The sequence below is a fragment of the Capra hircus genome, chromosome 1 (genome assembly GCF_001704415.2).
Source record: "Capra hircus breed San Clemente chromosome 1, ASM170441v1, whole genome shotgun sequence".
In the NCBI taxonomy this organism is placed as follows: Eukaryota; Metazoa; Chordata; class Mammalia; order Artiodactyla; family Bovidae; genus Capra; species Capra hircus.
The window spans coordinates 58,540,426-58,567,699 of record NC_030808.1 but is presented as its reverse complement, the minus strand read 5'-3'; the positions used below and the strand labels follow the sequence as shown (position 1 = coordinate 58,567,699).

Here is a 27,274-nt window from a genome sequence, read left to right as displayed (position 1 = left end):
CACAGTTCAAAAACATCAATTCTTCAGCACTTAGCTTTCTTTATAGTCATGTATAGTCACATCCATACATGACTGCTGGAAAAACCATAGTGTTGACTAGATGGATGTTTGTTGGCAAAGTAATGTCTCTGCTTTTTAATATGCTTTCTACATTGGTCATAACTTTTCTTCCAAGGAGCAAGCATCTTTTAATTTCATGGCTGCAGTCACCATCTGTAGTGATTTTGGAGCCCAAAAATATAAAGTCTCTCATCATTTCCGCTGTTTCCCCATCTATTTGCCATAAAGTGATAGGACCGGATGCCATAAGCTTAGTTTTCTGAATGTCGAGTTTTAAGCCAACTTTTTCACTCTCCTCCTTCACTTTCATCAAGAGTCTCTTTAGTTCTTCTTCACTTCCTGCCATAAGGGTGGTGTCATCTGCATATCTGAGGTTATTGATATTTCTCCCGGCAATCTTGATTCCAGCTTGTATTTCTTCCAGTCCAGCGTTTCTCATGATGTACTCTGCTTATTAGTTAAATAAGCGTGGTGAGCATATACAGCCTTGACATACTCCTTTTCCTATTTGGAATCAGTCTGTTGTTCCATGTCCAGCTGTAATTGTTGCTCCCTGACCTGCATACAGATTTCTCAGGAGGCATGTCAGGTGGTCTGATATTCCCATCTCTTTCAGAATTTTCCATAGTTTGTTGTGATCCACATAGTCAAAGGCTTTGGTGTAGTCAATAAAGCATAAGTAGATGTTTTTCTGGAACTCTCTTGCTTTTCTGATGATCCAGTGGATGTTGGCAATTTGATCTCTGGTTCCTCTGCCTTTTCTAAATCCAGCTTGAACGTCTGGAAGTTCTGGGTTCATGTACTATTGAAGCCTGGCTTGGAGAATTTTGACTACTACTTTGCTAGCATGTGAGATGAGTGCAATTGTGTGGTAGTTTGAACATTCTTTGGCACTGCCTTTCTTTGGGATTGGAATGAAAAGTGACCTTTTCCAGTCCTGCGGCCACTGCTGCATTTACCAAATTTGCTGGCATATTGAGTGCAGCACTTTCACAGCATCATCTTTTAGGATTTGAAATAACTCAACTGGAATTCCATCACTTCCACTAGCTTTGTTCATAGTGATGCTTCCTAAGACCCACCTGACTTCACATTCCCACCAGAATTTGTTTGGCTCTAGGTGAGTGATCATACTATCATGATTATCTGGGTCATGAAGATCTTTTTTGTATAGTTCTTCTGTATATTCTTGCCACTTTTCTTAATATCTATATAGTTTACTAACAATTTTTACCCGGGCCTCATATAGCAGTTACAGACTCTTGCTGCAAATGATTTTTTTTTTTTTTTAGTAGATAGGAGGTTTAAATTTACCTACAACAAATCCAAGGTCTGAGAAGGCTCCAAGGGCAAATGAAGGAAACGTAGTGACTACGTAGGAGAGATTGGAGAATCAAGAAGCTGGCATTGTCTGGAGTGTGGAGAATTAGATTCTGTCCTGCCATCTGGGAATGGAGGGCTCTGCCAGCCAGATCCCAAGGAGTCCAGTGTTTCTTCATGTCAGCCAGTGATGAAAGTTTGTAGAGAGAGCTGAAAAATATGCTCAGTAACGTGAGAACAGGAAGAATCACTTTCCTTCTGTGGGACTGAATTTCCAAATCTGTGAAAGGGAGACAGGCTGCATTAGATCAGTGTTCTCTGATGTGAGATTTCATAAGCACTCTCAGAAATCTGTCCCTGGCCCTTTCATTTCAGAAATAATGCACCTTTTAGAAGATCACTAGATGTCAGCTCAGTCATAAATATAATCTTACAAATGGTAGGCTGGATACATCACAATATACTTATATTAAATATTAGAAAATTCTATCAAAATGAAAACCAAATTTTTAAAAAACATATTATGATAGAATCCCTACAAACACATCTGTGAGCAGTTTATAAAACACGAAATTATCTTGAAGACCACTTGCATTCATTCATTCATTTATTCAACAATGTTTCTGAGTGTGTGCAGTATACTGCCCCTGGGTATTTGGAAGACTATGATTCCTTGAACTAAGGAGAGACAGTGGTTGTTGACACTGACTAACATGTAAAAAAGGAATTTACTGGAAGGATATCAAGGAGCTCAAGCTTAACAAGAAGGCTAAAGAACAGCTTCCGAAGATGCTGTTCATGTCTAAGGAACAGTCTGGGTAGAATAGTGAGGACACTGGATACTGACTGTCACCACTGCTAGATGAATTCTGAAGTCTTGCTTCATGAGCAAGTTCGAGGTTGTAGGTGCAAATCTCCAACTGGCTGGGCTTGGTTCATGTGTTCATGAGCCAGAGTTCTAGCTGCCCTGTGGGGAGGTCAGGGAGAGTGAATATCTGATTTTCATGGCTTCAGTGCAGGTGTTGGGGAATCTTTCTTCTACTCAAGATTTACACAGTATCTGAGTTTTCAAACGTGGGAAGAAGTGCTGTTGTTGAGCACACACACATCCTCAAAATACCCAAAACATCTGCATATCATCAATTTTCTACTCTGAGTCTGCTCACCCCAAACCTATTTCTTTTTCTTTTTTTTCTGTTTTATAAGTGAGGCTCAGAGACATTTAATTAACTTGCCCAAGGATGCATCTAAGTAGCAGGAAGCTGAGATGAAAATCCTGAGTTTTTAAACTTTCTGTTAATAAAAATTTCAAAAGTAAAAAAGTAGCAAGACAAATATAACTAAGCCTTCAGTAGCCATCAGCCAAGCTCAGCAATTATCAGCTCATGGCCCCGTCTTCTTTCAACTACATGCCTAGCTACATTCATACACCCCACTGGATTGTTGTGAAGCAGATCGCAAACATAATAACATTTTGACCAAAAATATGCTATAAGACTCTATACGCCAACAAATTTGGAAAACTCAGCAGTGGCCACAGGACTGGAAAAGGTCAGTTTTCATTTCAATTCCAAAGAAAGGCAACACCAAAGAATGCTCAAACTACTGCACTATTGCACTCATCTCACATGCTAGTAAAGTAATGCTCAAAATTCTCCAAGCCAGGCTTCAGCAATAAGTGAACCATGAACTCCCTGATGTTCAAGCTGGTTTTAGAAAAGGCAGAGGAATCAGAGATCAAATTGCCAACATCTGCTGGATCATGGAAAAAGCAAGAGGGTTCCAGAAAAACATCTATTTCTGCTTTATTGACTATGCCAAAGCCTTTGACTGTGTGGATCACAATAAACTGTGGAAAATTCTGAAAGAGATGGGAATACCAAACCACCTGACCTGCCTCTTGAGAAATCTGTATGCAGGTCAGGAAGCAACAGTTAGAACTGGACATGGAACAACAGTCTGGTTCCAAATAGGAAAAGGAGTACGTCAAGGCTGGATATTGTCACCCTGCTCATTTAACTTATATGCAGAGTACATCATGAGAAATGCTGGACTGGAAGAAACACAAGCTGGAATCAAGATTGCTGGGAGAAATATCAATAACCTCAGATATACAGATGACACCACCCTTATGGCAGAAAGTGAAGAGGAGCTAAAAAGCCTCTTGATGAAAGTGAAAGAGGAGAGCGAAAAAGTTGGCTTAAAACTCAACATTCAGAAAACTAAGATCATGGCATCTGGTCCCATCACTTCATGGGAAATAGATGGGGAAACAGTGGAAACAGTGTCAGACTTTATTTTGGGGGGCTCCAAAATCACCGCAGATGGTGACTGCAGCCATGAAATTAAAAGACGCTTACTCCTTGGAAGGAAAGTTATGACCAACCTAGATAGCATGTTCAAAAGCAGGGACATTACTTTGCTGACTAAGGTCCATCTAGTCAAGGCTATGGTTTCTCCTGTGGTCATGTATTGATGTGAGAGTTGGACTGTGAAGAAGGCTGAGCGCCGAAGAATTGATGCTTTTGAACTGTGGTGTTGGAGAAGACTCTTGAGAGTCCCTTGGACTGCAAGGAGATCCAACCAACCCATTCTGAAGGAGATCAGCCCTGGGATTTCTTTGGAAGGAATGATGCTAAAGCTGAAACTCCAGTACTTTGGCCACCTCATGAGAAGAGTTGACTCATTGGAAAAGACTCTGATGCTGGGAGGGATTGGGAGCAGTAGGAGAAAGGGATGACCGAGGATGAGATGGCTGGATGGCATCACGGGCTCGATGGACGTGAGTCTGAGTGAACTCCAGGAGATGGTGATGAACAGGGAGGGCTGGCGTGCTGTGATTCATGGGGTCGCAAAGAGTCGGACAGGACTAAGCGTCTGAACTGAACTGAAAGGATATGGGCTGTTTTATAAAACATATAACCACAATACCACATCACACTAACAAATTTAATAATAATTCCTCCCTGGTGGCTCATATGGTTAAGAATCTTCCTGCAGTGTAGGAGACCTGGGTTCAGTCCCTAGGTCTGGAAGATCCCCTGGAGAAGGGAATGGCTACCCACTCCAGTATGAGGAATCTGGTGGGCTACAGTACAAGGGGTCACAAAGAGTCAGACACGACTGAGCAACTAACACACAAACAATGTTAAATGTTCATTCAAATTTCCTCAAATGTCAGTTGAATTTTTATAGATGGTTTATTTGCATCAAAATTCAAGTAAGACCCATACTTTGCAACTAGTAGGTGTTGTTGTTGTCATTGCAATTTATTTGTTGAAGAAATTGAGTCGTTGGTCTGTACTTTCCCATATTCCAGATTTTTCTCCTTACCTCCTAATGGTGTCATTTAACATATCCAGGTCATTCTACCTCAGAAAGTCCAGGCTATAATTCTATGCTCCCCTCCTCAAGGGATTACTGTAATTCTCAGATGTTCTATGTGTGGTAGGTGTTTTTGGTTGTAAAGGCACAAGCACATTTTGTTTACCATAACTTCCCATGAGCCCACCACTCTCAGAGGCACCCTCTGTAGGTTTCACAGAATGATGGTTTCTTTTTCCTTCATTGCACTATTTCCCTTTCAGGAACATTCAGAAGATAAACAATATCCTCAGAAACGTCAGGACCCACTCCTGTTACATCTACAGCCCCTCTCCCCTGGCCAGACACACATGGAGCTGAAACGCTACTACAGCATCTGCCAAGACACTGCCTTAGGAACACCAGGCTTCCAAGAAGGAGAGGGAGACTTGCAAAGGGAAGCAAGGACTCGGAACTCCCTCAGCCCTACCATGGCACCTAAACTCAGCCTAGAGGTTCGAAAACTCAGCAATGGCAGGTTATCGACATCCCTGAGGCTGGGGCCCCTGCAACCTCGGGCAGTGCCACTGCGGGAGAAGAAGGCAACCCAGATGCTGGTCATTGTGCTTGGTGAGTTTGAGTCATGTTAAGCTGGGATAGGTTGGATTACGTTGGGTTAGGCTGAATTCAGTGGAGCAGGTAGAGGATACTTGGGTAACCATATTTAACAGAAATTAGAAATCTGACAACTTTAATACTTGTAAATGTTAATATTTATAAATGTTTAGAATGTAAAGAGTTTGTGAATACATCTTAATGCTGATGGAAATTCAAAACACTTAGACTGAAATTTATGAAACCAAACAAGTCATTTAACTGAGCTGTGTTTCACGTCTATCACTTGGAATTATAATGGATAAACCAAATAATAAATAAGACAACAATTCAATCAAACCATCTGGCACATATTGGATATTTACTAAATGCTTACCTATTTTAAAATATTGAGGGGGGAAATGAGGATACAAAAAGACTACTGTCATGATATTATAATATCTAGATTAAATATAGAGAAAAAAAGACTGAAAATTACTTCACTCGGATGTCAAAAGTGATTGACTGTATGCTGCTGCTGCTAAGTCACATCAGTCGTGTCCGACTCTGTGCGATCCCATAGACGGCAGCCCACCAGGCTCCCCCGTCCCTGGGATTCTCCAGGCAAAAGAACACTGGAGTGCGTTGCCATTTCCTTCTCCAATGAATGAAAGTGAAAAGTGAAAGTGAAGTCGCTCAGTCATGTCCGACTCTCAGCGATCCCATGGATTGCAGCCCACCAGGCTCCTCCGTCCATGGGAGTTTCCAGGCAACAGTACTGGAGTGGGTCGCCAGTGCTTTCTCCAATAGTGGCTGATTATTTTACTTTTCCATATTTACCAAGTTTTCCATAATGTATAAAACCGGAACTAGTTTTTATAGTAGAAAAATACAAACTTTATTTAAATAAAGAAATTAAAAATTGATAAGTTGCAGATACCATATAGAGTTAGTTAAGGTAACCATATCCTGTTCCAATGAGTCAGTTCTTTGCATCAGATGGCCAAAGTATTGAAGTTTCAGGTAACCATATTTAATAAAACTTGGAAATCCAACAACTTTAATACTTGTAAATGTTAATATTTATGAATGTTTAGAATGTAAAGAGTTTGTGAATATATCTTAACGCTGATGGAAATCCAGAATTGACTCATTGGGAAAGACCTTGATGCTGGGAAAGCTTGAAGGTGGGAGGAGAAGGGGATGACAGAGTATGAGATGGTTGGATGGCATCATCAGCTCAATGGACATGAGTTTGAATAAGCTTCGGGAATTGATGATGGACAGGGAAACCTGATGTGTTGCAGTCCTTGGGGTTGCAAAGAGTCGCACATGACTGAGTGACTGAACTGAACTGTATCCTGTTCACTGTCAGAGACAAGCCCCCAACTTGTCATATCTTAGGGACTTCTCATATCCAGGGAATCCCTATGTTAATCTCCTTAACAGCCTTAATTATGTCAATTGCATCTTCAAGGTCTTCCCCTATCAATGCCAAGAATCATATCTTGCATGGATAGACATAAAACAAACATTTGAATTGAACTGAGATGTAGACAAGGCTAATGAAGAATTATCTAAAGATCAAACTAGAAAACTGATTTGGGAGAAAGATCTAGGATGAATCAAAGATGTAAGGATCTAGTTTTCTCATCTAAAAAAAAAAAAAGAAAGAAAGAAAGTGACTAATCATACCTGTTTCATAGGTTTGGTGTAAAAATTAGAAGTTTAAAATTAAAATTAAACTTGCAGCACACTGGCTGCCATTAAGTAGACAAGGGGGACTCATTTTCATGCTGCAACAAAGGAAGTAAACAAATCCCTGACCCAGTTTTTTTTCCCCCTTTGCAACCTAGGGACCTTCATTGTCTGCTGGCTGCCCTTCTTCTTGACCCATGTTCTCAATACCCACTGCAGAGCATGCCACGTGTCTCCACAGCTCTACAGTGCCACCACGTGGCTGGGCTATGTGAATAGTGCCCTCAACCCCGTGATCTATACCACCTTCAACATCGAGTTCCGGAAAGCCTTCCTCAAGATATTGTCCTGCTGAAGGAGGATAGGAGAGAAGACTCCCTGTGCCCACCTTTAGCTGCCAGGCCACAGTGCTGCTGGCCAAGTCCTGCTCAGAACTATGGCGCAATGTTTTCTGAATGGGGAAGGAAGGAGATCCCTGGAGCAAGGATGTCCCTGTGTGGCAGGTGTCACCAACTACTTCTTCCAGAACAGCATGTTCTACCTCCCCAGCTAAAATCTGACTTCAGTCTGGCAATCTTGAAGTGGTTTAGGGCCCCTGAATGATAAGCAATAAGTCAGAGAGAAGCTGATAGACCACGATTCTACACACAAACGCAATTGTCATCAGAGGCAAGATTCATTACAGTGAAGGAAAAAATGAACAGAGCTCATAATTTTCAGCTTGCCAGGGGTCCTTGAAATCTCAGCCAGTAAACCATCTAGCAGCCAGCCAGTCTCTCTTCCTTCAAATTTCTAATTAAGTGTCAGGCTAACCTTGTTCTTTCATGGGCCCACTCTCTCTGGTCCTTCCTTTCATTCACTGCACCCTAAAATATAACAGTGCTTCCGCCTCTCCATAGACTCTGACTGGCTACATTTAGCTTGGGAAATTCCTCATCCTGAGAGAGACATGGTCCCACACTGGGACCTGGGATTCATTTTAAACCCTGCTACCCCTGTATTTTGGGCTTCCCTGGTGGCTCAGTGGTAAAGAATCCACCTGCCAAGCAGGAGACATGGGTTCAATCCCTGGGTCAGGAAGATCCCCTGAAGAAGGAAATGGCTACCCACTCCATTATTCTTGCCTGGGAAATCCCATGGACAGAGAAGCCTGGTGCGCTATGGTCCACGGGGTCACAAAAGAGTCAGATATGACTGAGTGACTAACAACAATAATCTCTGTATTTTAGCTCTAGCTAAGAAGCCCCTTTGACTCCATTCCCTTACTTTCAGAGTGTCAGCTTCAGAGTAATTCAAGGTGTGAGTGGAGTGAAAAAGGAGGGACAATTCTCTCTATAGTATCACTATTGAAACGTATGGTTCAGAACAAGCTTTGGATGTGCTTTTCATAATCTCATGTGAGGTTTTCCTATGCAGACATCTCCATCTCCTGCTTAACAGAGATCCAATACTTTCAGACCCGGAAACCCATTGAGTAATAAGTGTCCACAAGGTGCCATTCATCTCCCAGATTCTGAATAAATGACAATGAATAATATAGCTCCTGCCCTCAAGGTGCCCACCACCTGCTCCAGTGTTTGACTGTTCACTTGTCTCAGGGTGGTAGGGACTCACCTAAGCTACCAGAGGACCCCAGAACTGAGACCAAGTAGCTGTCCAAAGTCATCATAAGGACAGTCTTTGAAAAGTCCCAATGCAGATGCTAAACATTATCCTCCAACAATTTAGATTAAAGGTATAATAGAAACAATGTGTAAATGTCATTCAAAATTGCTTTTAGAAGAAACTTGAATATTCTCACATTTACCTTTTCACCTACAGAAGCTCTTTCTTATTGATTACAGGATCAATAAAATCTGTGGTTAATTTATGAAACATTATCATCCTGAGCTTCAATAAATTTATTGTTAAGACCTGTTAGTGCATAGGCATGACAGATATTTGCTGCAATGCTGTTAAAACCTTAAAATGCACAGGAACTCTATATGGAATCCAAGGCTTCCTTTGCCCCTTCTTATTCCTTTAATCTGTAAGTGTATATAAGGAGGCAATATACGCCCCCACCCTGGGGCCACCCCAGTGAATCAGCTACTGTTACTCCTCAATGCTTTAACTGCCAATATTTTAAAATATTATTGTCCATAACAATGCTGTCTGCCCACTAGTTCTTGTACCTGACGCCAGCTGGCACAATAGGTTTATGGAACAAGTAGAACTAGGGACTGAGACAATTAAATATCAGAAGAAGTCAAAGTATGTAAGTCCTAAGTTTTTCTATGCAAAACAAACAGCAACATAGGTGGGACAATGGGGTGAAAGATCATAGAATTTCATATCAAAATCAGAGTCCTAAAAGGGGAAATATAAATAGCATCAGTACTCAAAATATATGTGAAGAACAGTGATAGCAAATATTTTGTACCATTTATTTATATCAGGTCATCCAACCATTATGATAACTTCAGAAAGATAAATATTTTGTACATGAGGAAACTGGGGCAGAGGGAGGTTAACAGGTTTGTCTCAGGTCACACAGTCAGTCAGTGGCAGAGCCAGGATACAAAGTTCGTCTGCCTGATTCCTAAACTCATGCAATTAACCACTGAGAGTGGTAAAGGGGTGGGGAGAAAAAGATGGAACAAAGATCCCCAGAAGAGTCTTATCCTGCCCCACCCACCTCCACTTGGACTCTCTTGAAAGTCCAAGGCATTACTCTCACCCTCCTTTCATGTTCAACCTCTGAACCAGTCACATGGGACATTCATAATCTGTTTTTGCAGAATCATGGAACAGACCTGAGGGAGTATTGGTTCTAACCTCTCCTTCATTCACAGAAAAGGAAACTGAGGCCCAGAATTGTTGTCCCACCTCTGGTTGACAGACAAGTACTCGAATCTGCTAAATCCTAGTTCAGTACCCTTTCTACTTTACCACACTGCCTGCAAGCCCCATAAAGATCATAAACTCCATACAGATACAAGGACAAAGTCCTACTGTCATCTCCATCATTAAACTGAGGCACTTTTCCCCTCCATAGTATCTGTTGGGAAACAACATCTCCTTTCCAGAACTTCTTTCTGAGCCAGGAAGAGCCTCTTAGGGGAATTCCAAACACCTTCCAAGCACTCATTTCAGCCTCTTCATCCTGAGGTTCTGCATTCTGCCTCCTCCACCTCTCCATTCCCAGCACGAATCAGCACACTCAACCTCAGAGCTCGCTACTTCCAGAACCAGCATGATCAAGTATCCCAGGAGAGATGCTGGCCTGAATAAAGCAGGGCAGAGTTCTTGGGGCAAATCAGGTCTGGAATCCAAAGACACCTAAGAGCAGTCCATACTGTTTGGGTGAAATGTAAACAGTGTGGATATCCAAACAGATGACAACCAACATTCAACTTTAGGTCTGAAGTAAATATTTTCTTCTTCTACAACACCATCCTAAAAAAAATTCCATTCATTACTCATTTACTAAATTAACCCCTTATTCAATAAATATTGATTGGTTACTTTCTATGTGCTAAGCATGGTGCTTGATGCTGGGAAATAGGATCAAGGAAGCCAGAGTCCTTGTTTTCAGCAGCTTGTGGTCCAGTGGGGAGGTAAAATGCCTGTGCACAGTGATAACCTGCTTGTCACCTATTTTAAAGGGAATTCATGGTGTCTGGAAATCCCATATTCAGCCTTGAGAGGGCTTTGCAGACATGCCATAGTTAAGACATAATTAAAAAGTAGAAAGAGTGTTCCAGACAGAGAAAACCTCTGAAAGAATAAGAAAACAAACAAGGAACATGCAAGGTACCTCAAATAATTCCATCTGGCTATAGAGAAGTGATCCTAGAGATAAGACAGGAAAGGGCTTCATTGTTGGCAACACCCTCCAGCTCTGCAAAAAAGGCTGCTGAGCTGGTGGTGACATCTCTCACAGAAACTCTCAAGATTTTGCCTCTGCTTTCCTCCACGTGGGCAACACACATCACAGCACATTTACTGCCGACTAATCTAACTACTTCTCTCTGAATTATGATGAATTTCAATAAAAGCAGAATTCAATTTGAATTTCTGCTCTTTTCTCTACAAGAAGAGAAATGACTTGTTTGGTGGCTGTACAGTCAAAGATGGCTAAAATTAAGAGAGTTTAGTTCAGAAATCGAGGGAGTTTAGATCAGAAATCAAGGGAGGTCAGACAAAGAGATTTGTTTTCCTGAATGCTCAAGTCAGAATTAAAGAGGGAGAAAGGTTAAGGCATTTGCTAAGAAAGGGCTCTCTCTTGGAGATCCTGACTCCCAGGCCTGTGCTCTGATCGTCTGGTATCTGCTGACATCAGAAGACTGAAAAAGCTTAATTTGAATCAACACACAGAGAGCAGCAAGAGGATGACAGGCAATTAATTTGATTCCTCCTTTCTACCTAATTCTCTCCTCATCAGCTCAGAAAGGGAGTGAGTTTCCATGACTACCTTCTGACACACGGAGACTCAGTTGAGGGTGATGCCAGTGTCAGCTCTGCTTTGTAACACACACTGGTGAGGACAAACCCGAAGTCTGTGCCAAGCACAAGACCTGGAACCTCTTGCTCCACCTGCCCTCACTTCAATTAATCACCCAGCCTCTACCATTGTGCATCAAGTCCCTGCTTTGTGCAGTCTGCTGGATACCAGGAGGAGAGGATACGTGGCCGTGGGCCACCAAGGATGGATATGTGCCAGAGAGAGAGCTGGGCTGAACCCAAGGTGCCTCTGACCAGCTTCTGGGGAAAACAATGGACAGAAATGAGAGAAAGACTGGAGGACTAGCAGGGACAAGTGACCTTGGGCAGCTGTTTCGCCTCTATGAGCACCAACTTCTTCATAGTAAAATGGTGACCTGAAGACCGAGCCTTCCTCACAGGCCATTTAAAGATCAAATAGCTAATATTAGAAGTGCTTGGTCAACTACAAAGCTCTAACGAATGTAAGAGATTATTATTATTATTGATATTGTTGTTACTATTATTATCACTCCCCCCCTAGGCAGCTATTTCTACCCTATCTGGTTCACAGTGCACCTTTCTCTCTCCTTGCTGGTTCTCTAATTGTCTCAAGTTATTAAGCACAGTCTGTTCAGCCTCCCACATGAAACTGATATTTTTCTTGTCTTTTATTCCCCAAATGTGCCCATGATCCTTGGCTGAATCTGTAGTCAGATTGTTAGGCAATTGGATAGTTCCCTTTCACTGTTCACACAGCCAAGTGCTCAAGTGTAGCATGATCTAACACCAGACTGACAGCAGATGCTTGCTTGCTAAAGTGACCTTGGGGCCTCTGTCCCTCTCCCGGCCAAGAAAAGAGAGCTGAACACATCTATTTCTCAGGACTTTCCAGCTTTGTTCTTCATGATGTCTGAGGCTAACACACTTTCCTCTTCCTCTGTCTATTTCTTCCTGACCGAGACGAGTGCTTTGGTTTCCTGGAGCTACTAATTACCACAAACTGAATGGCTTGAAACAACAGAAGTTTCTTCTTTCATGATTCTGGGAGCTGGAGTCCAAAAAGTCAAAGTGTTGGCAGGACCATGCTCTCTCTGAAGGCTGTAAGGGAAGAGCCCTCTTTGCCTCTCCTAGTTTCTGGTGGCTGCCAGCAATCCTTGGTATTCGTGGCAGCACAAATCCAGGCTCTGCTTCCATCTCCGTATGGCATTCTCTTCCGTGTGTCCGTGTCCAAGCTTCACTCTTTTTAGAGGTCATTGAATTAGGTCCCACCCTAATCTGATATAACCCCATTTTAACTCGATTACATCTACAAAGACCCTATTTCCAAATCAGATCACATTTACAGATTCTGGGGAATTAGGACATATCTTTTTGTGGGAACACAACTAAATCCATAAAATATGGTGAGGGTGATCTGAAAGGAGGGAGGACTTAGAACCCAGAAGACTTGGGGAAGTGTATAAATGCTCTGTTATTCAGTATTGCCTGCTGCTGCTCAGCCATGTTTGACTCTTTTGTGACTTTGGACCAGCCCTCCAGGCTTCTCTGTCCATGGGATTTTCCCAGCAAGAATACTGGAATGGGTTGCCATTTGCTCCTCCAGGGGATCCTCCCAACCTAGGAATCGAACCCGCATCTTCTGTGTCTCCTGAATTGCAGGTGTATTCTTTACCCATCATTCAGTATAAGAGGTCTGATTTCAGCCTTGGCATATGGTCCTTTTAGTGACCCAAGTTGAGTCTGCAGACTTCCTGGAGCTCAACTTTATTATCAGTGAAAGTGATAAGTCTGAATTCTTAACCTATGATGAGACAACTTAAATAATTCTAGAGGGATATAAATTATCTTCTGAGTCCTAAAAGCCTATGCATATGCTTATTAATAAAAGTCAAAACTGTTCAAAAACAATTCTAAGTTGCTTCTCTGTGTCTTAAGGGGGAAAAAAGGAGTTCAACAGCAAACTCACTGGGGCTGAGGAGGAAAGCTGATGGAATATCACATAAATTTCCTATTCCATGTAGCACCACTTCAGACTGACTAAGGTGGAAGAGGGTACTTTTCCCTTTAAGAAAAACTGACATAATTGAGTCTTGTATTATGGTTTGAGCAGACTCCATAAAACTCCATAGTAAAGACTCTTAGAAAGCATGCAGTTCATCACAGTGTATAATTATGGGATTTGAGAGTTGGAGGGGACTTTAGTCCAATCTCCTAGTTATTGTAGAAATTCTCTCCAACATCGCTGATCCATTATCACCCAATTGTATTAAGAAACTGGCTCACTTCTTTCCAAGACATATAACAAGATATCCTTTAGAAAATCCTTCCTTCTTTTAAGACAAAATTTGCCTTCTTATAAAATCGAACTTTTGGTCCCTATTCTCTCCCTATTACATCTTCCTGATGGTCTTTGCACATTTTGACAGTTCTCCAAAGTTTCAATGCCTATCTCTCTACTTTGTGTTACATTTTCTTACACTCTCCACCTTGGCTGCTTTCCTCTGGGTGTAGCCATGTTGTTAGTGTTTCTCTTAAAACGCTGCTGCTGCTTAGTCGCCTCAGCCGTGTCCAACTCTGTGCGACCCTGCGAACTGCAGCTTGCCAGGCTCCTCAGTCCATGGGGATTCTCCAGGCAAGAATACTGGAGTGACTTACCATACCCTCCTCCAAGGCATCTTCCCGACCCAGGGATCGAACCCGGGTCTTCTCCTGCATTGCAGGCAGATTCTTTACTGCTGAGCTGATTCTTTACTACTTCCCTTTACCTGGGAAGGTCTTCTCTTAAAATATGAGGCCCCAAATAGAATACAATCTTCTAAATGTTGTTTAACCAGTTCAGAGTACCGTGGACTCATTATTCCACATGATTGGAATATTCAATTCTTAATGATCCAACGCAAATTACATAGACTATTAGGGCTCATATTGAAACTCTTTAAGAAGGAAATTTGCATCCTGAATGGATCGTTTTAATGGGATGTGCCTTAGGGAACAACACCTATACTTCAAGGAGGAGTGGAACTGTGGTGTAGTCACACATAAAAACTTAGATGATCCTACAGGGACTTCTGGAGGGGCAGGGTCTTTATGGCCCTTGCCATTAATTGGATGCAGGCTACCTCTGGGGAGGGAGGCATGATTTAGGCAAGGATGCTCTCTTCAGTTGAAGGGTTTCCGCTGTCAACACTGCTAACAACTAGGGGAATAGTTCCTCAGTCCTGAAGAGGCATCTGGGTAGCAAACCATGGGATTCACTACAGTTTACCCTTTATGCCATTTGGCTTCACTTTTCTTCATATAATAAATTCTAGAAGCAGCTTCCACAGGAATCTAGTTGGTTTCTTCCTATGGAACGTTAAAGGGATAGACTATAATCTCTGCCACAGCAACTGGTTTCAAAAACAAAGTAATTCTCATCATTTCCCTTTCTCCTATCTATTCTAGATTCCCCTCACTTTTGATTATCACTGTACTGGTCTAGGTAACTTACTTGGTAGAATGACCTGAGGGACATGGCAACTTTCTCAGGCCATGGCTGCTACACGTATCCATTACCATCAAAATGAATGAGAGGATACAAAGAAATACCTCAGTGGATCATCCAGGTAGCAGATGTATCCTCCCCTGTCCCCATTGTGTAACAATACCCCTAACTTTTCCTAATGATCAGGATTCAGTTGTCCTTGCCAGAATGCTCCATTCCTTGCCTGTTGGTCTCCTGGCACAAAGAATTCCGAATGACTAGGTGGAAACTATAACTCAAAAACTAAATGGGATCCTCATCCCTAGTGAAAGTGTTCCTCCTTTAAAAACAAGGACCTTTACCTTAAAAAGTTAAACAGCATTGCTACATGATCCAGCAATTCCACTCCCATGTATATACCCCCCAAAGTGAAAAGTTCAAACAAATATGTACATAGAAATGCTCATAGTAACATTATTCATAACAGCTGAAAGTACAGAAAGAACACAGATGTACAGCAACAGATGAGTGGATAAACAAATTGTGGTATATACAATACAATTACATAATAGTATATAATATAATTCCATTACAGATATAGATAGAATGGAATATTATTCAGCCATAAAGACAAAGTACTGATACTTGTTATAATGCAGGTGAACCTGGAAAAAGTTATGCTAAATGGAAGAAGTCAGACAGAAAAAGATCACAAATTGTATGATATCATTTATGTGAAATATCCAGAATAGGTAAGTCCATAGTGACAAGGGCAGAAGGAGAAGGGATGCTGCTTCTCTGCTTAATGGGTACATGGTTTTCTGTGGGGTTTTCTTTCATGGTTTTCTTTGATGAAAATATTCTGGAACTAAATAGAGGTAGTGTTTGCACAGTAGATAGAGGTACTAAATGCCACTGAATTCTTGCTTCAAAATGGTTAATTTCATGTGATGTGAGTTTCACCTCAATATATATTTTTTAATTTTAAAAGGAAATAAAAATGATCAAGGACCTAGAGGTCCCATATTCCTGGATTGGAAGACTCAGTATTGTTGCATTGGCAATTCTCTCCAAATTGATCTATATAACTCATGCAATCCAGTTCAAAGTCCAGCAGACCTTCTTTCTTTTCCAGAAACTCACAAGCAGATTGCAAAATTTACATGGAAATGCAAAAGACTCAGAATAGGCAAAATAATTTTTGAAAAGAAGAATAAAATAGGAGAATGTTTCCTTCCCAATTTCAAAACTCATTACGAAGCTACAGTTATCGAGATAATATGCTATTGACATAATAGATATGTAGATCAATTGAACAAAAATGTCTAGAAAGAAATCCTTACATTTATGGTTAATTGATTTTCAACAAAGGCAATCTGTTGGGGAAAGGAGAATCTTTTAAACAAACGGTGTTAGGACAGGTGGATATTCATATGCATAAACATGAATTTAGGCCCATACCTCATGCCATCCCCCCAAATTCAATATGGATCATAAAATTAAATGTAAGAGCTAAACAAAAAAACTTTTAAAACTTTGAAAGAAAATGTAGGTAGAAATCTTTGAACCTTAGGATAGGTGAAGATTTCTTAGCTGAAACACTATAAGCACCATAAAAAAGAAAAATGTGATAAACTGACCTTATGACAATTTAAAATTTTGCACTTCTGAAGATACCGTTTAGAAACAACAGACTAGCTTGCAAAATATTTGCAAAACAAATATCTAATAAAGGATTTGTATCCAGAATATATAAAGAACTATTACAACTCAGTAATAAGAAAAATAACTCAGTCCAAAAATGGCAAAAATATTTTAATGGATATTTTACTAAAAAAGAAAAATTGCTTATAGACACATGAAAAAGATGCTCATCATTATCATTAGACAATGATTAAAAATTTTTAAAAGACAAACAATAACAAAATTTAGAGAGGAGGTAGAGAAATAGGGAACCTCCTACATTGCCCGTTGGAATGTAAACTGTGGTATGTCTGTACAACACTTTGGAAAACAGCTTGAAAGTGAAAGTTGCTCAGCTGTGTCTGACTCTTTGTGACCCCATGGTGTGTCCTTGGAATTCTCCAGGCAAGAGTATTGGAGTGGGTTGCCATCTCCTCCTCCAGGGGATCTTCCCAACCCAGGGATCAAACCCATGTCTTCAGCATCTCCTGCATTGGCAGGAGGATTCTCTACCACTGAGCCACCTGGGAAGCTTCCTAGGTGCACCCCAAAAGTACTAATAACTTTTTTATTTAAAAAGTTTAAATATAAATTTACCATATTATCATTCAGTGATTCTGCTCCTGGGCATCTACTCAAGAGAAATCAAAACAAATATCTGCACAAAGACTTGCACATAATATTCTTTCCAGCACTATTCACAATAGTCAAAAGTTAAAAATAACCCAAATGTCCATCAATCACTGAATGTATAGACAAAATGTGGTATATCTGTACAACAAAATATTATTCAACATTGGAAAGTAATCAACTAGCGGTACATGCTATGACATGAAAAATGTCAGGCACTTTTACTAAGGGAAAGAAGCAATCCACAAGAGACTATATGTTTCACGATTCCATTTATATGAAATGTCCAAAGAGGCAAGTTTACAGAGAAAGAGAGCAAATTAGTAGTTGCCTGGGGCAGGGGAATGTAATGCACATGAAAATCTTAATGGAAGCATACAAATGTTTTAAAACTGATTTATGGTGATAGTTGTACAACTTGGTAAACTTATTAGCAATCATTGAATTATACATTTGAAGTATGTGAATCATACACTATGTAAGGTATACCTCAATAAAATAATTTTTTTGAAAAAGACCTGTAAATGTTCAGAGTCCAGAATAGCAGGGACAAGAAGTGCAAAATTCCTCAAGTGGTTCAGAAACAGTAATGTTAAGCAGGGGTGCTTGTACTTCTATTTCTTATTTCCCAGTATTATACTGATCTTTGATTTAGAGTATATACTCTATCTGAAATCTGGTGCCCCATCATCAGAAGGTATCATCTCCAAGCTGATGCCTCTACTGTGGATCCAAAAAGCTGTTGCACATGCATTAAACTAGCTTTTGGGAAGTGTAATATGTGGATCACACGTTCATGTGCATATGGGCATCCCTTCATCCAGATAAGCAATTTCTTTGGTCTGATACAATATTTGTCAGGAGTCTCTTCCAGTGGATCAAATGCTTCATAAGCACTGTTCAGCTGAGATTCTATGAGTAGGAAAGGTAAATCCACACTGGGATATGTGTTAGTTCAGTCAATTTCTATCAGGAGGAATCACAGTTTGGAAGGACCTATGGTAATAAACTTGCTATTAAGGAGCTGATGGGTCTCTTCAAGCATTGGATCCATATTGCGAGTTCAATGCTGGGATTTTTTGCTGGTAGGCTGGATCTTCAAAAGTAGCAATAATTAGGTCAGACTTGGATAGCTGGAGCCCATGTTTTGGGCCATGTTTTAACCTCCATCCTTGCTAGCATATCATAGAATGATTGTTGTGCTTGTTCACACAACTGGGCAACTGAGTATTTTTTTTGGTCTCCATAATGTTTTTGAGTCGCTAAGTCATATATGACTCTTTGTGATCCCATGGCCTGCAGCATGCCAGGCTTCCCTGTCCTTCACTATTTCCTGGCGTTTGCTCAGACTTGTGTCCACTGAGTCAGTGATGCCATCCAACCATCTTATCCTCTGTCACCTTCTTCTCCTCCCCTCAATTTTTGCCAGCATCAGGGTCTTTTCCAGGTGGCCAAAATATTGGAGCTTCAGCTTCAGCATCTGTCTCCATCACATAAAGCACAGAACTATCTTCTCTTGGTGATAAAGGTCAGTTAGCCTTGCAAGGATGGTGACTCCATTTCTTACCTACTAGTCCATTAATGTGCTTTTTGTGCCAGCATTGATAGGAGGTGACTGACATCAACTAACTAAGACATTCTGTTTTGTAGGTTGTAAAACATCACCTGGACAAGTCATTCACTAGTGCCCATGAGATACATATATATATTCTTACCTCAAAGCACTTCACTTCACAGGCATACTACCTGAGGCTTTATTCTTAAAAAGAATTCCCCTCTTCCCTGGATTAAGTCTGTAGCATTCTAAAATCCATCCTGGCAAGGGGAGTGGAATATCATGATGGGTTTAGTCTTAAGCCAATCATTTGCAGTGGAATGGATTTCAGGGCTCCCTGATCTATAGTTGGTAGAACCTAATCTGTTCCTCTGTGTGCAGAACCTTCAGCCTTCAGGCACCTCTCCACCCCCAGTGGATTGTTGATAGAGGCTCTGGGACCTCCGCACTGTACCTTATTTCAGTTTTCTGGCATTTAATTCCTCCAGCTCTAGAAACTTAGAGAGGGCCCAGGTTTTCTTAATTTCTCACTTATGTGGGACTTCAATCCTCCCTGTATCTTCCTTTCAAAATTGAATATGGTATATCCTGGTATAGCCTTTCTCTGGCTCCTGCATTTGAAAGTCGACTTTTATTTTCCCCAGCACCCCTAGGGAACCAAACTGAGTTCCATCCTCTATTTCCATAAGAAATCCACTCGCCCTAAGCAATTAACAAACTCAGAGGTTAAAGCGTCTGCCTGCAATGAGGGAAACCCTGGTTCGATCCCTGGGTTGGGAAGATCCCCTGGAGAAGGAAATGGCAACCCACTCCAGTACTCTTGCCTGGCAAATCCCATGGAGGGAAGAGCCTGGTAGGCTACAGTCCATGGGGTCGCAAAGAGTCGGACACGACTGAGCTACTTCACTTTCACTTTCACCCAAGATCTGAGCTGAGTGGGGAAGAGAGAAGAGGCAGATCACCATTTCCTTACTTGGTCTTTCTCCTGTATCTTCTCACAACCTTTCTCCCAAATTTGGCCTCGGGGCTCTCGAGTCTTCTCCTGTCCTTGATGCCCAAACTGGGAATCTTCATTCCTTTTCAAAGTGGGATAATATCAATATCTTCCTTCCACATTAAGGGAATTATAATTTTCCCCATCTTTTTGCACATTGGTGAAAACAGAAGCAAAGCAAACAGTAGAAAAAAGTAAAAACTACGTAACTTGGGTTAACGTTACACCACCTTACTTACTGAAAGAGCAAGCTGCTCCACGTTTGGGCTTCCCCTCACTCTGACAAAGCTTTTAGGGTTCTTAGAGCAGCTGTTAGTACTTTTTGTAAGGGGAGGTTTATTCCCAACTTCAGCTTCCTTTATTCTGTTTTTGAAGGTTCATGACAATCTTTTGTGTTCAAGCTCATCTATAATCCCCTTTCCCTGTCTTTTGTTCATGTCCTTTTAAAAGCCTGAGCTCTGCAGAGAGCTCCCTGCACAACCACCTCCTTCTTCAGATGTCTCCCCTTTATCCCTGGATTATTTCCTATTATATTATAATCAGGATTTTATTATTTAAATCTCCCACCTCCCCCAAGTCATATTCCTTCTGTAAAGGCTCACATCACAGAATCGCACCTGTGGTAAATACTCTTTTGAAGTGAAGAATTAATTTGTAATGCAAATAATTACCTCTTTATTTATCTCATTTTCAAGTAGGAATTTTCATATATCAAATTTTCATAAAGACAAATTCAGGGCAAATGATTTCACACCTTTTTTCTTCTCCGTTGCTTCCTCTCCTTCCCCCTCCCACTTCCCTCCTGTCCTATTCCCCTCTGGGTTGTTTTCCTTCCTCCTTCCAGGATCTGTGCAAGGCCCTCGGGCTTCTCTCCCTGACGCTGCTTTTGTCAAACTGAAATACTTTCCGTTCAAGTATTGGAGTGAGCCTTTGTTGTACCAGGCCAACTCAGCTAACACCTGACTCTAAAAGAGCTCACAAGCAGAGCCAAGTGAAGAAAGCACTTGTACGGAGAACTGGTTGTCGGTCTGTAACCCCTGACAGCTGGGGATTTCCATTTCCTGACTGTTCTGTACCTATCAACTTCAATTAAAGTCCACCTCCTTCAACTGACAAACTCTAAGGAGTCAGTCTCTGCCTCGGCCTCCTCAGGGGTAAAATGAGGGCAATGATCTCTGTCCTGTCTACTTTACAGCTTTGTCGGGAAAAAAATCATGTGTAAGAAAATATAAACTGGAAAGCATGATCTAGCTATACAAGAATATCTACTGCTTGTGCTTAATATAGATTTGTTGCCTGAAAATATCAGGGATGGGAGTGTTGAGTCTGGAACTGGGTAGAAATGAATGATCTTTAGGGAGGGTTTCGAGCAAGGTACTCTGAGAACTGAGATTTTTTAAAAATTTATTTTATTAAAGTATACTTGATTTTCAATGTTGTGTTAATTTCTGCTCTACTGCAAAATGATTCAGTTATACATATAATGCATTCTTTTTCATATTCTTTTCCATTATTGTTTATTTTAGGATATTGAATATAGTTCCCTGCATTATGGGCTTCCTTCATAGCTCAGTTGGTAAAGAATCCGCCTGCAATGCAGGAGACCCGGGTTCAATTCTTGGGTCAGGAAGACCTGCTGGAGAAGGGATAGGCTACCCACTCCAGTATTCTTGGGCTTCCATTGTGACTCAGCTAGTAAAGAATCCACCCGCAATGCAGGAGACCTGGGTTCATTCCCTGGGTTGGGAAGATCCCCTGGAGAAGGGAAAGGCTACCCACACCAGTATGCTGGCCTTGAGAATTCCGTGGACTATACAGTCCATGGGGTTGCCGAGTCAGATGCGACTGAGCGACTTTCACTTTCACTTCCCTGCATTATACAGTAGGGCCTTGTTGTTTATCCATCCTATGTATAATAGTGTGCATCTGCTAAGCCCAAACTCCCAATCCATCCCTCCCTGACCCCCAGTCCCACCTGGCAACCACAAGTCTAAGAACTGAGTTTTTTTAATCAAGAATTGCCTTGTCCCTGCTCCTTCCCACAGGGGTGGCTCTGGATTTGTGAAAACCAGAGGTGGCCCATCTGTATCGTATTTGTGGGATCCAGTTCCAGGGCCCCTCTACATAACTGACCCCAGGTATATCATGTAAGAGGGACAGACCAAAGACTGCAAGGATTGTCCAGGGTATGGAGAGGTGGAGTGTATGGTCAGGCCCCTCAAGATGGCTGTTCTCTTGCGCTGTGTACATCCCCTGCCCAACCAATGCCTGTCTCACCTGTATCTTACACACATGACTGACCTTCCATCCCGCATACCTGCCCCAGGCCCCAGCTAGTGATTGTTCTTACCAAAGGGACATGCCCCTCTACTGATCTCCTGCTAATTAATGAGCCCACCTGATGTCAACTGGTAATTCCTGCTTCCCTCCTGCTGCCATGTCCTGCCCATTGTCCACTGCAGACAGTGGACTCCAGGACCTTGCTTCAGACATGTAAGTTCTGATCCATTAAACTACTGATGTCTCAAAGAAAAAAAAAAAGAATCATCCTGTCCCTACACATGTGAAGATTAAAGGTTGAAGGCTTCATGAGATAACAATGTTACTGCCTCTGAGATGATTTATTTCACTTCTAGAAATATTATAAGGACAAAACTGTCCAGAAGACTGAGATAGAGGGAGGGGAGTGGAGATAAGGGCAAGGCTTTCTCAGGATTTGCAAAGGGAGGTAAAGTGAAGGAGCAAAGATTCTGGAAGCTAAGGGAAGTTGTGCTATGTGGAGTAGAAATTGAAAGGAAGTAGGAAAATAGCTTTATCAAGTGAAAATAAATTTTAGAAAAGAGAGAAGCTATGAGATATGTTAGTAAGAAATGGGGAATTCAGTGAAAAGTTAGAAAAAAGCTAAGAAAGCCAAGAGGAGTAATTCCTTTCAATGAAGAAAACAAAGTTTGCCTGCTAATGCCAATCCACCTGCATTCCTGCTTGCCCACCACCACCACCTTCAAACTTTAATCAGGTTTCACTCTGAAGAACTATAGAAGAAACCTCAAAGTTTTGTCCATTTAATTACATCAATCCTGAGCAGCATTATGGGGGTAGAAATAGAACATGGGTTTTAATTCCTATCGGGGGGAAAAACATAGAGAACAAATTGCTGGTTCTTGTGTTGCCCTGGTGATTATGCAAACATGACCTCATACTAACTTTCTAAAGAAGAGACAAGGGAGCTCAGACAGGGGATTTGGAACATCATTTGGGAGAAACATTAAACTCAGCAACCCTGGGAGTGGTCCATGAGATTTAAAATGTTGTCTTCTAGGACTTACCGGGTGGTCAGTGGTTAAGAATCTGTGCTTCCAATGCAGGTGGTATGGGTTCTATCCTTGATCAGGGAATTAAGAATCCTACAATGTTGTGTGGAGGCTGCCAAAAAAATAAATATTTAAAATAAAAAATTTTTAATGCTGTCTTCTTGGATGATGTATTTCATTTTTGAAAATATTATAAGATGTATCAAACACTCAAAAAAACTTTAGAGAATAATTTTGCACCAAAGAAGGGCAATGCCAAAGAATGTTCACACTACCACCCAATTGCACTCATTTCACACAGTAGCAAAGTAATACTCAAAATTCTCCAAACTAGACTTCAATAGTACATGAACTGAGAACTTCCAGATATTCAAGCTAGATTTAGAAAAGGCAGAGGAACCAGAGATCAAATTGCCAACATCTGTTGGATCATTGAAAAAAACAAGAGAATTCCAGAACAATATCTACTTCTCATTCATTCACTATGCTAAAGCCTTTGACTGTGTGGATCACAATAAACTGTGGAAAATTCTTCAAGAGATGGGAACACCAGCCCACTTTATCTGCCTCCTGAGAAATCTGTATGCAGGTCAAGAACTAACAGTTAGAATCAGACATGGAACAATGAACTGGTTCCAAATTGGGAAAGGAGTACGTCAAGGCTGTATATTGTCACCCTGCTTATTTAACTTATATGCAGAATATGTCATATGAAATGCCAGGCTGGATGAAGCACAAGCTGGTATCAAGATTGCCAGGAGAAATATCAATAACCTCAGATATGCAGATGACACCACCCTTACGGCAGAAAGTGAAGAGGAACTAAAGAAAGAGCCTCATGATGAAAGCGAAAGAGAAGGGTGAAAAAGTTGGCTTAAAACTCAACATGCAGAAAACTAAGGTCATGGCATCCGGTCCCACCACTTCATGGCAAATAGATGAAGAAACAATGGAAACAGTGACAGACTATTTTCTTCGGCTCCAAAATTACTGCAGATGATGGTTGCAGCCATGAAAGTAAAAGATGCTTGCTCCTCAGAAGATACTTGTCCTCAAATTTAGACAGCATATTAAAAGGTAGAGACATTACTTTGCCAACAAAGGTCCATCTAGTCAAAGCTATGATTTTTCCAGTAGTCATGTATGGATGTGAGAGTTGAACCATAAAGAAGGCTGAGCACCAAAGAACTGATGCTTTTGAACTGTGGTGTTGGAGAAGACTCTTGAGAGTCCCTTGGACTGCAAGGAGATTAAACCAGTCCATTCTAAAGGAGATCAGTCCTGGGTGTTCATTGGAAGGACTGATGCTGACACTGAAGCCAATACTTTGGCCACCTGATGGGAGGAGCTAACTCATTAGAAAAGACCCTGAGTTGGGAAAGATCGAAGGCAGGAGAAGGGGATGACAGAGAACAAGATTGTTGAATGGCATCACTGACTCAATGGACATGATTTTCAGGACACTCCAGGAGATGGTAAAGGACAGGGAAGCTTGGAGTGCTGCAGTCCATGGGGTCACAAAGAGTCAGACACGACTAAGCTACTGAATAACAATTGCACATAATAGCTATATGAGATGTTAACATTTTGCCATATTCATTTCAGATTTTTTAAAAGAAAGAATGCATTATAAACACACTTAAAGTAATCATCCTTATTGCATTTTCCTCCTTACATACCCAGAAGGAATCAATATTGACATTAAATATTTATCATTTTCACCATGTTTTATGCCTTGCTATGTACACATATATCCATATTTCATTTTATTTTATGTTTTCAAAGTGTAAGTACAATTATAGTACTAATAGTATAAGTACTATTCTCTGAAAATCTTTCTTCATATAAGTTGATACATGTAGGTTTAGTTCATCATTCATTTTAACTCTGTATAAACATACCATTCTCCTATTGATAGTCATTTAATCTGTTCTCAAACCTTTATTGTTTTTAAAAGCTATAATGAATATTTTTATACATATATCCTTGAGCATATGTGCTGAATTTTTTCTAGGATATAAACCTAAAAGAGAAATTATTAGTAGAAAGAGTTGCATATCTTCTACTTTAGTAGATATTATCAAATTATATTATATATTATATCCTAATGAGTATCTAATTTTTTCAAAGCTTTTATTGGAGTATAATTGATTTACAATGTTGTGTTAGTTTCAGGTGTACAGGAAAGTGAATCAATTATACGTATACATATATCCACTCTTTTTTAGATTTTTTTTCCCATATAGGCCATTACAGAATGTTGAGTAGAGTTCCCTATGCTAGTCAGTAGGTCTTTATTAGTAATCTATTTTATATATAGTAGTGTGTATGTGTCGATATTATAAATAGTGCTGCAATGAATATTGGGGTACGTGTATCTTTTGAATTTGTGTTTTTATTTTGGGAGAATATATACCAAGTTTCTGTATACCAACAACATGAATTGGGGTGAGAGGCACAAAATTCAGTCCACAGCAGCCCCCAATGAAATAGTGGATCTGGGAAGTGATCATTAGTGACTGTCATGACCATTAGAAGAAAAGCTGATGGATAAGTCTGCAGTATCAGGACTGCTATTCAATCTTAACGGCACAAGAAGTGAATGAACCATTATGTGCCTCCTCATGGAAGAACACACCACCATCCTCAAAATAGTCTTGCCAGAAAAATCAAATCTGAACCTGATCTCGCCTCTAGATCAGCACCATTCAACAGAAGTATAATGTAAATCACATATGTAATTAAAAATGTTCTACTAGCCATATTAAAAATTAAAAGTAAATAAGTAAATCCAATTTTAATAATATATTTTATTTATCCCAATGAATTAAAGTATTATTTACCATTAAGAGGTTAACGATGTAAAAATAATTATTTGCATCTTTTTTATGTGCTAAACTTTTGAAATCTCTTCCATATTTTACACTTTAAGCATATCACAATTCAGACTAGCCACATTTCAAACACTTAATTGCTACACAGATGCTGATTCAAATAAACCAACTCAAAAAAAATTATGAGATGATTGAGTAAATTTGAATACTGTCTAGGTATTTGGTTATAGTCAGGTGTTATTCATTTTAAGTGGAATAAAAGTACTGTGTTTACTTATTTATTTGTTTATTGACTACAGTAAAAATTTTGTTGAGCCACTTTCAAAGATTTTTCAGTAAAAATCACTAGCTTAATCTCTAATCAATAATAGGATAAAATGGCATAATGTCTAATAAAGGAAAATCTGAAGTGGTTGGCTATTTCACATGTGTATTTTAAAGTTTCTTGGTTGGTTTTTGGAATTATTTATTTATTATTACTGTTTAAAGAGCCCTTATTTTTTTAAAGATATATGTTGAAATGTTTACAAATAATATTAATGTCATAAATTGTCTGTAATTTGCTTCAAAATAATCCAGACAGCACTGAGAGAAGTAGATAAGAATGTAGAAAAAGCAAGATTGGCCCTGAGCTGATGGTTGACACTAAGAACATGGTACCAGCTTGTTGTTCAGAGTTTCTGTCGAAGAAAAGCAGTGTCTTGTTTATTGAACACCGTAAGTTAGGATTAATTTATTATGTCATTCACTTTTGACTCCAGGAGAGGTTATAACAGTGACCAGAATGTCTCCCCTGGCTTTGAAGCAGATATCCAATCTTGGGCAATGTTTCCCCATGTTCCCTCTGCTTCCCTACATTACCCCAAATGCTAAAATTGAAAAAAAAAAAAAAATATATATATATATATACAGTGGATCTGAAGATTTAGACCAACTATGTGAAAAAAATGAAATTTCAACTGCTATCAGGGAAGAAAAGTAATGTTTCAAATCCAGCTTGAGCCAGTATTCCTCCAGGAGACGTTCAGTTGATGGAGACAGGGCTAACTCGAATATGAAACATTCAAAGAGAAGTCAAATCTCAGAGGGAGAACATGGAGCTGCTGGAGTCAGTTAACCACCTCCTCGTGGAATACCATCCTCCTTCCAGCACTAAACCTTGAGGATTCCGGGTTACATATTATCGGAGGAGACAGCAGCCCTTTCTTTTGTATCCCCTGCATAGCCTGCCTAGTCAGTCAGCAAACTGTTGTTGAGTGAGTGAGGGATGGATAACGGAGGGTAATCAGAGGCAACATGGTATCATGGAAGGATCGCAGGCAAGTCTGGGAGGAATTCCTGGACCACTTTGTTAGTGGCCTG

General features: G+C 40.4%; 1 protein-coding gene across 2 annotated transcripts in view; it reads left to right on the top strand.

The window, feature by feature from the left end:
- Positions 1–7,441, top strand: part of DRD3 (dopamine receptor D3) — a 46,635-nt gene extending 39,194 nt beyond the window's left edge. Inside the window, exons 5-7 of one of the 2 annotated variants that reach the window (XM_005674944.3) lie at positions 5,031–5,166; positions 5,266–5,313; positions 7,134–7,441. In XM_005674944.3, coding sequence (XP_005675001.1) covers positions 5,031–5,166; positions 5,266–5,313; positions 7,134–7,330 — 381 coding nt within the window. In that variant the 3' untranslated portion in view covers positions 7,331–7,441. Of the gene's footprint in view, positions 1–5,030; positions 5,314–7,133 lie in introns of both variants that reach the window. The other variant, XM_005674943.3, reaches the window with a different exon arrangement.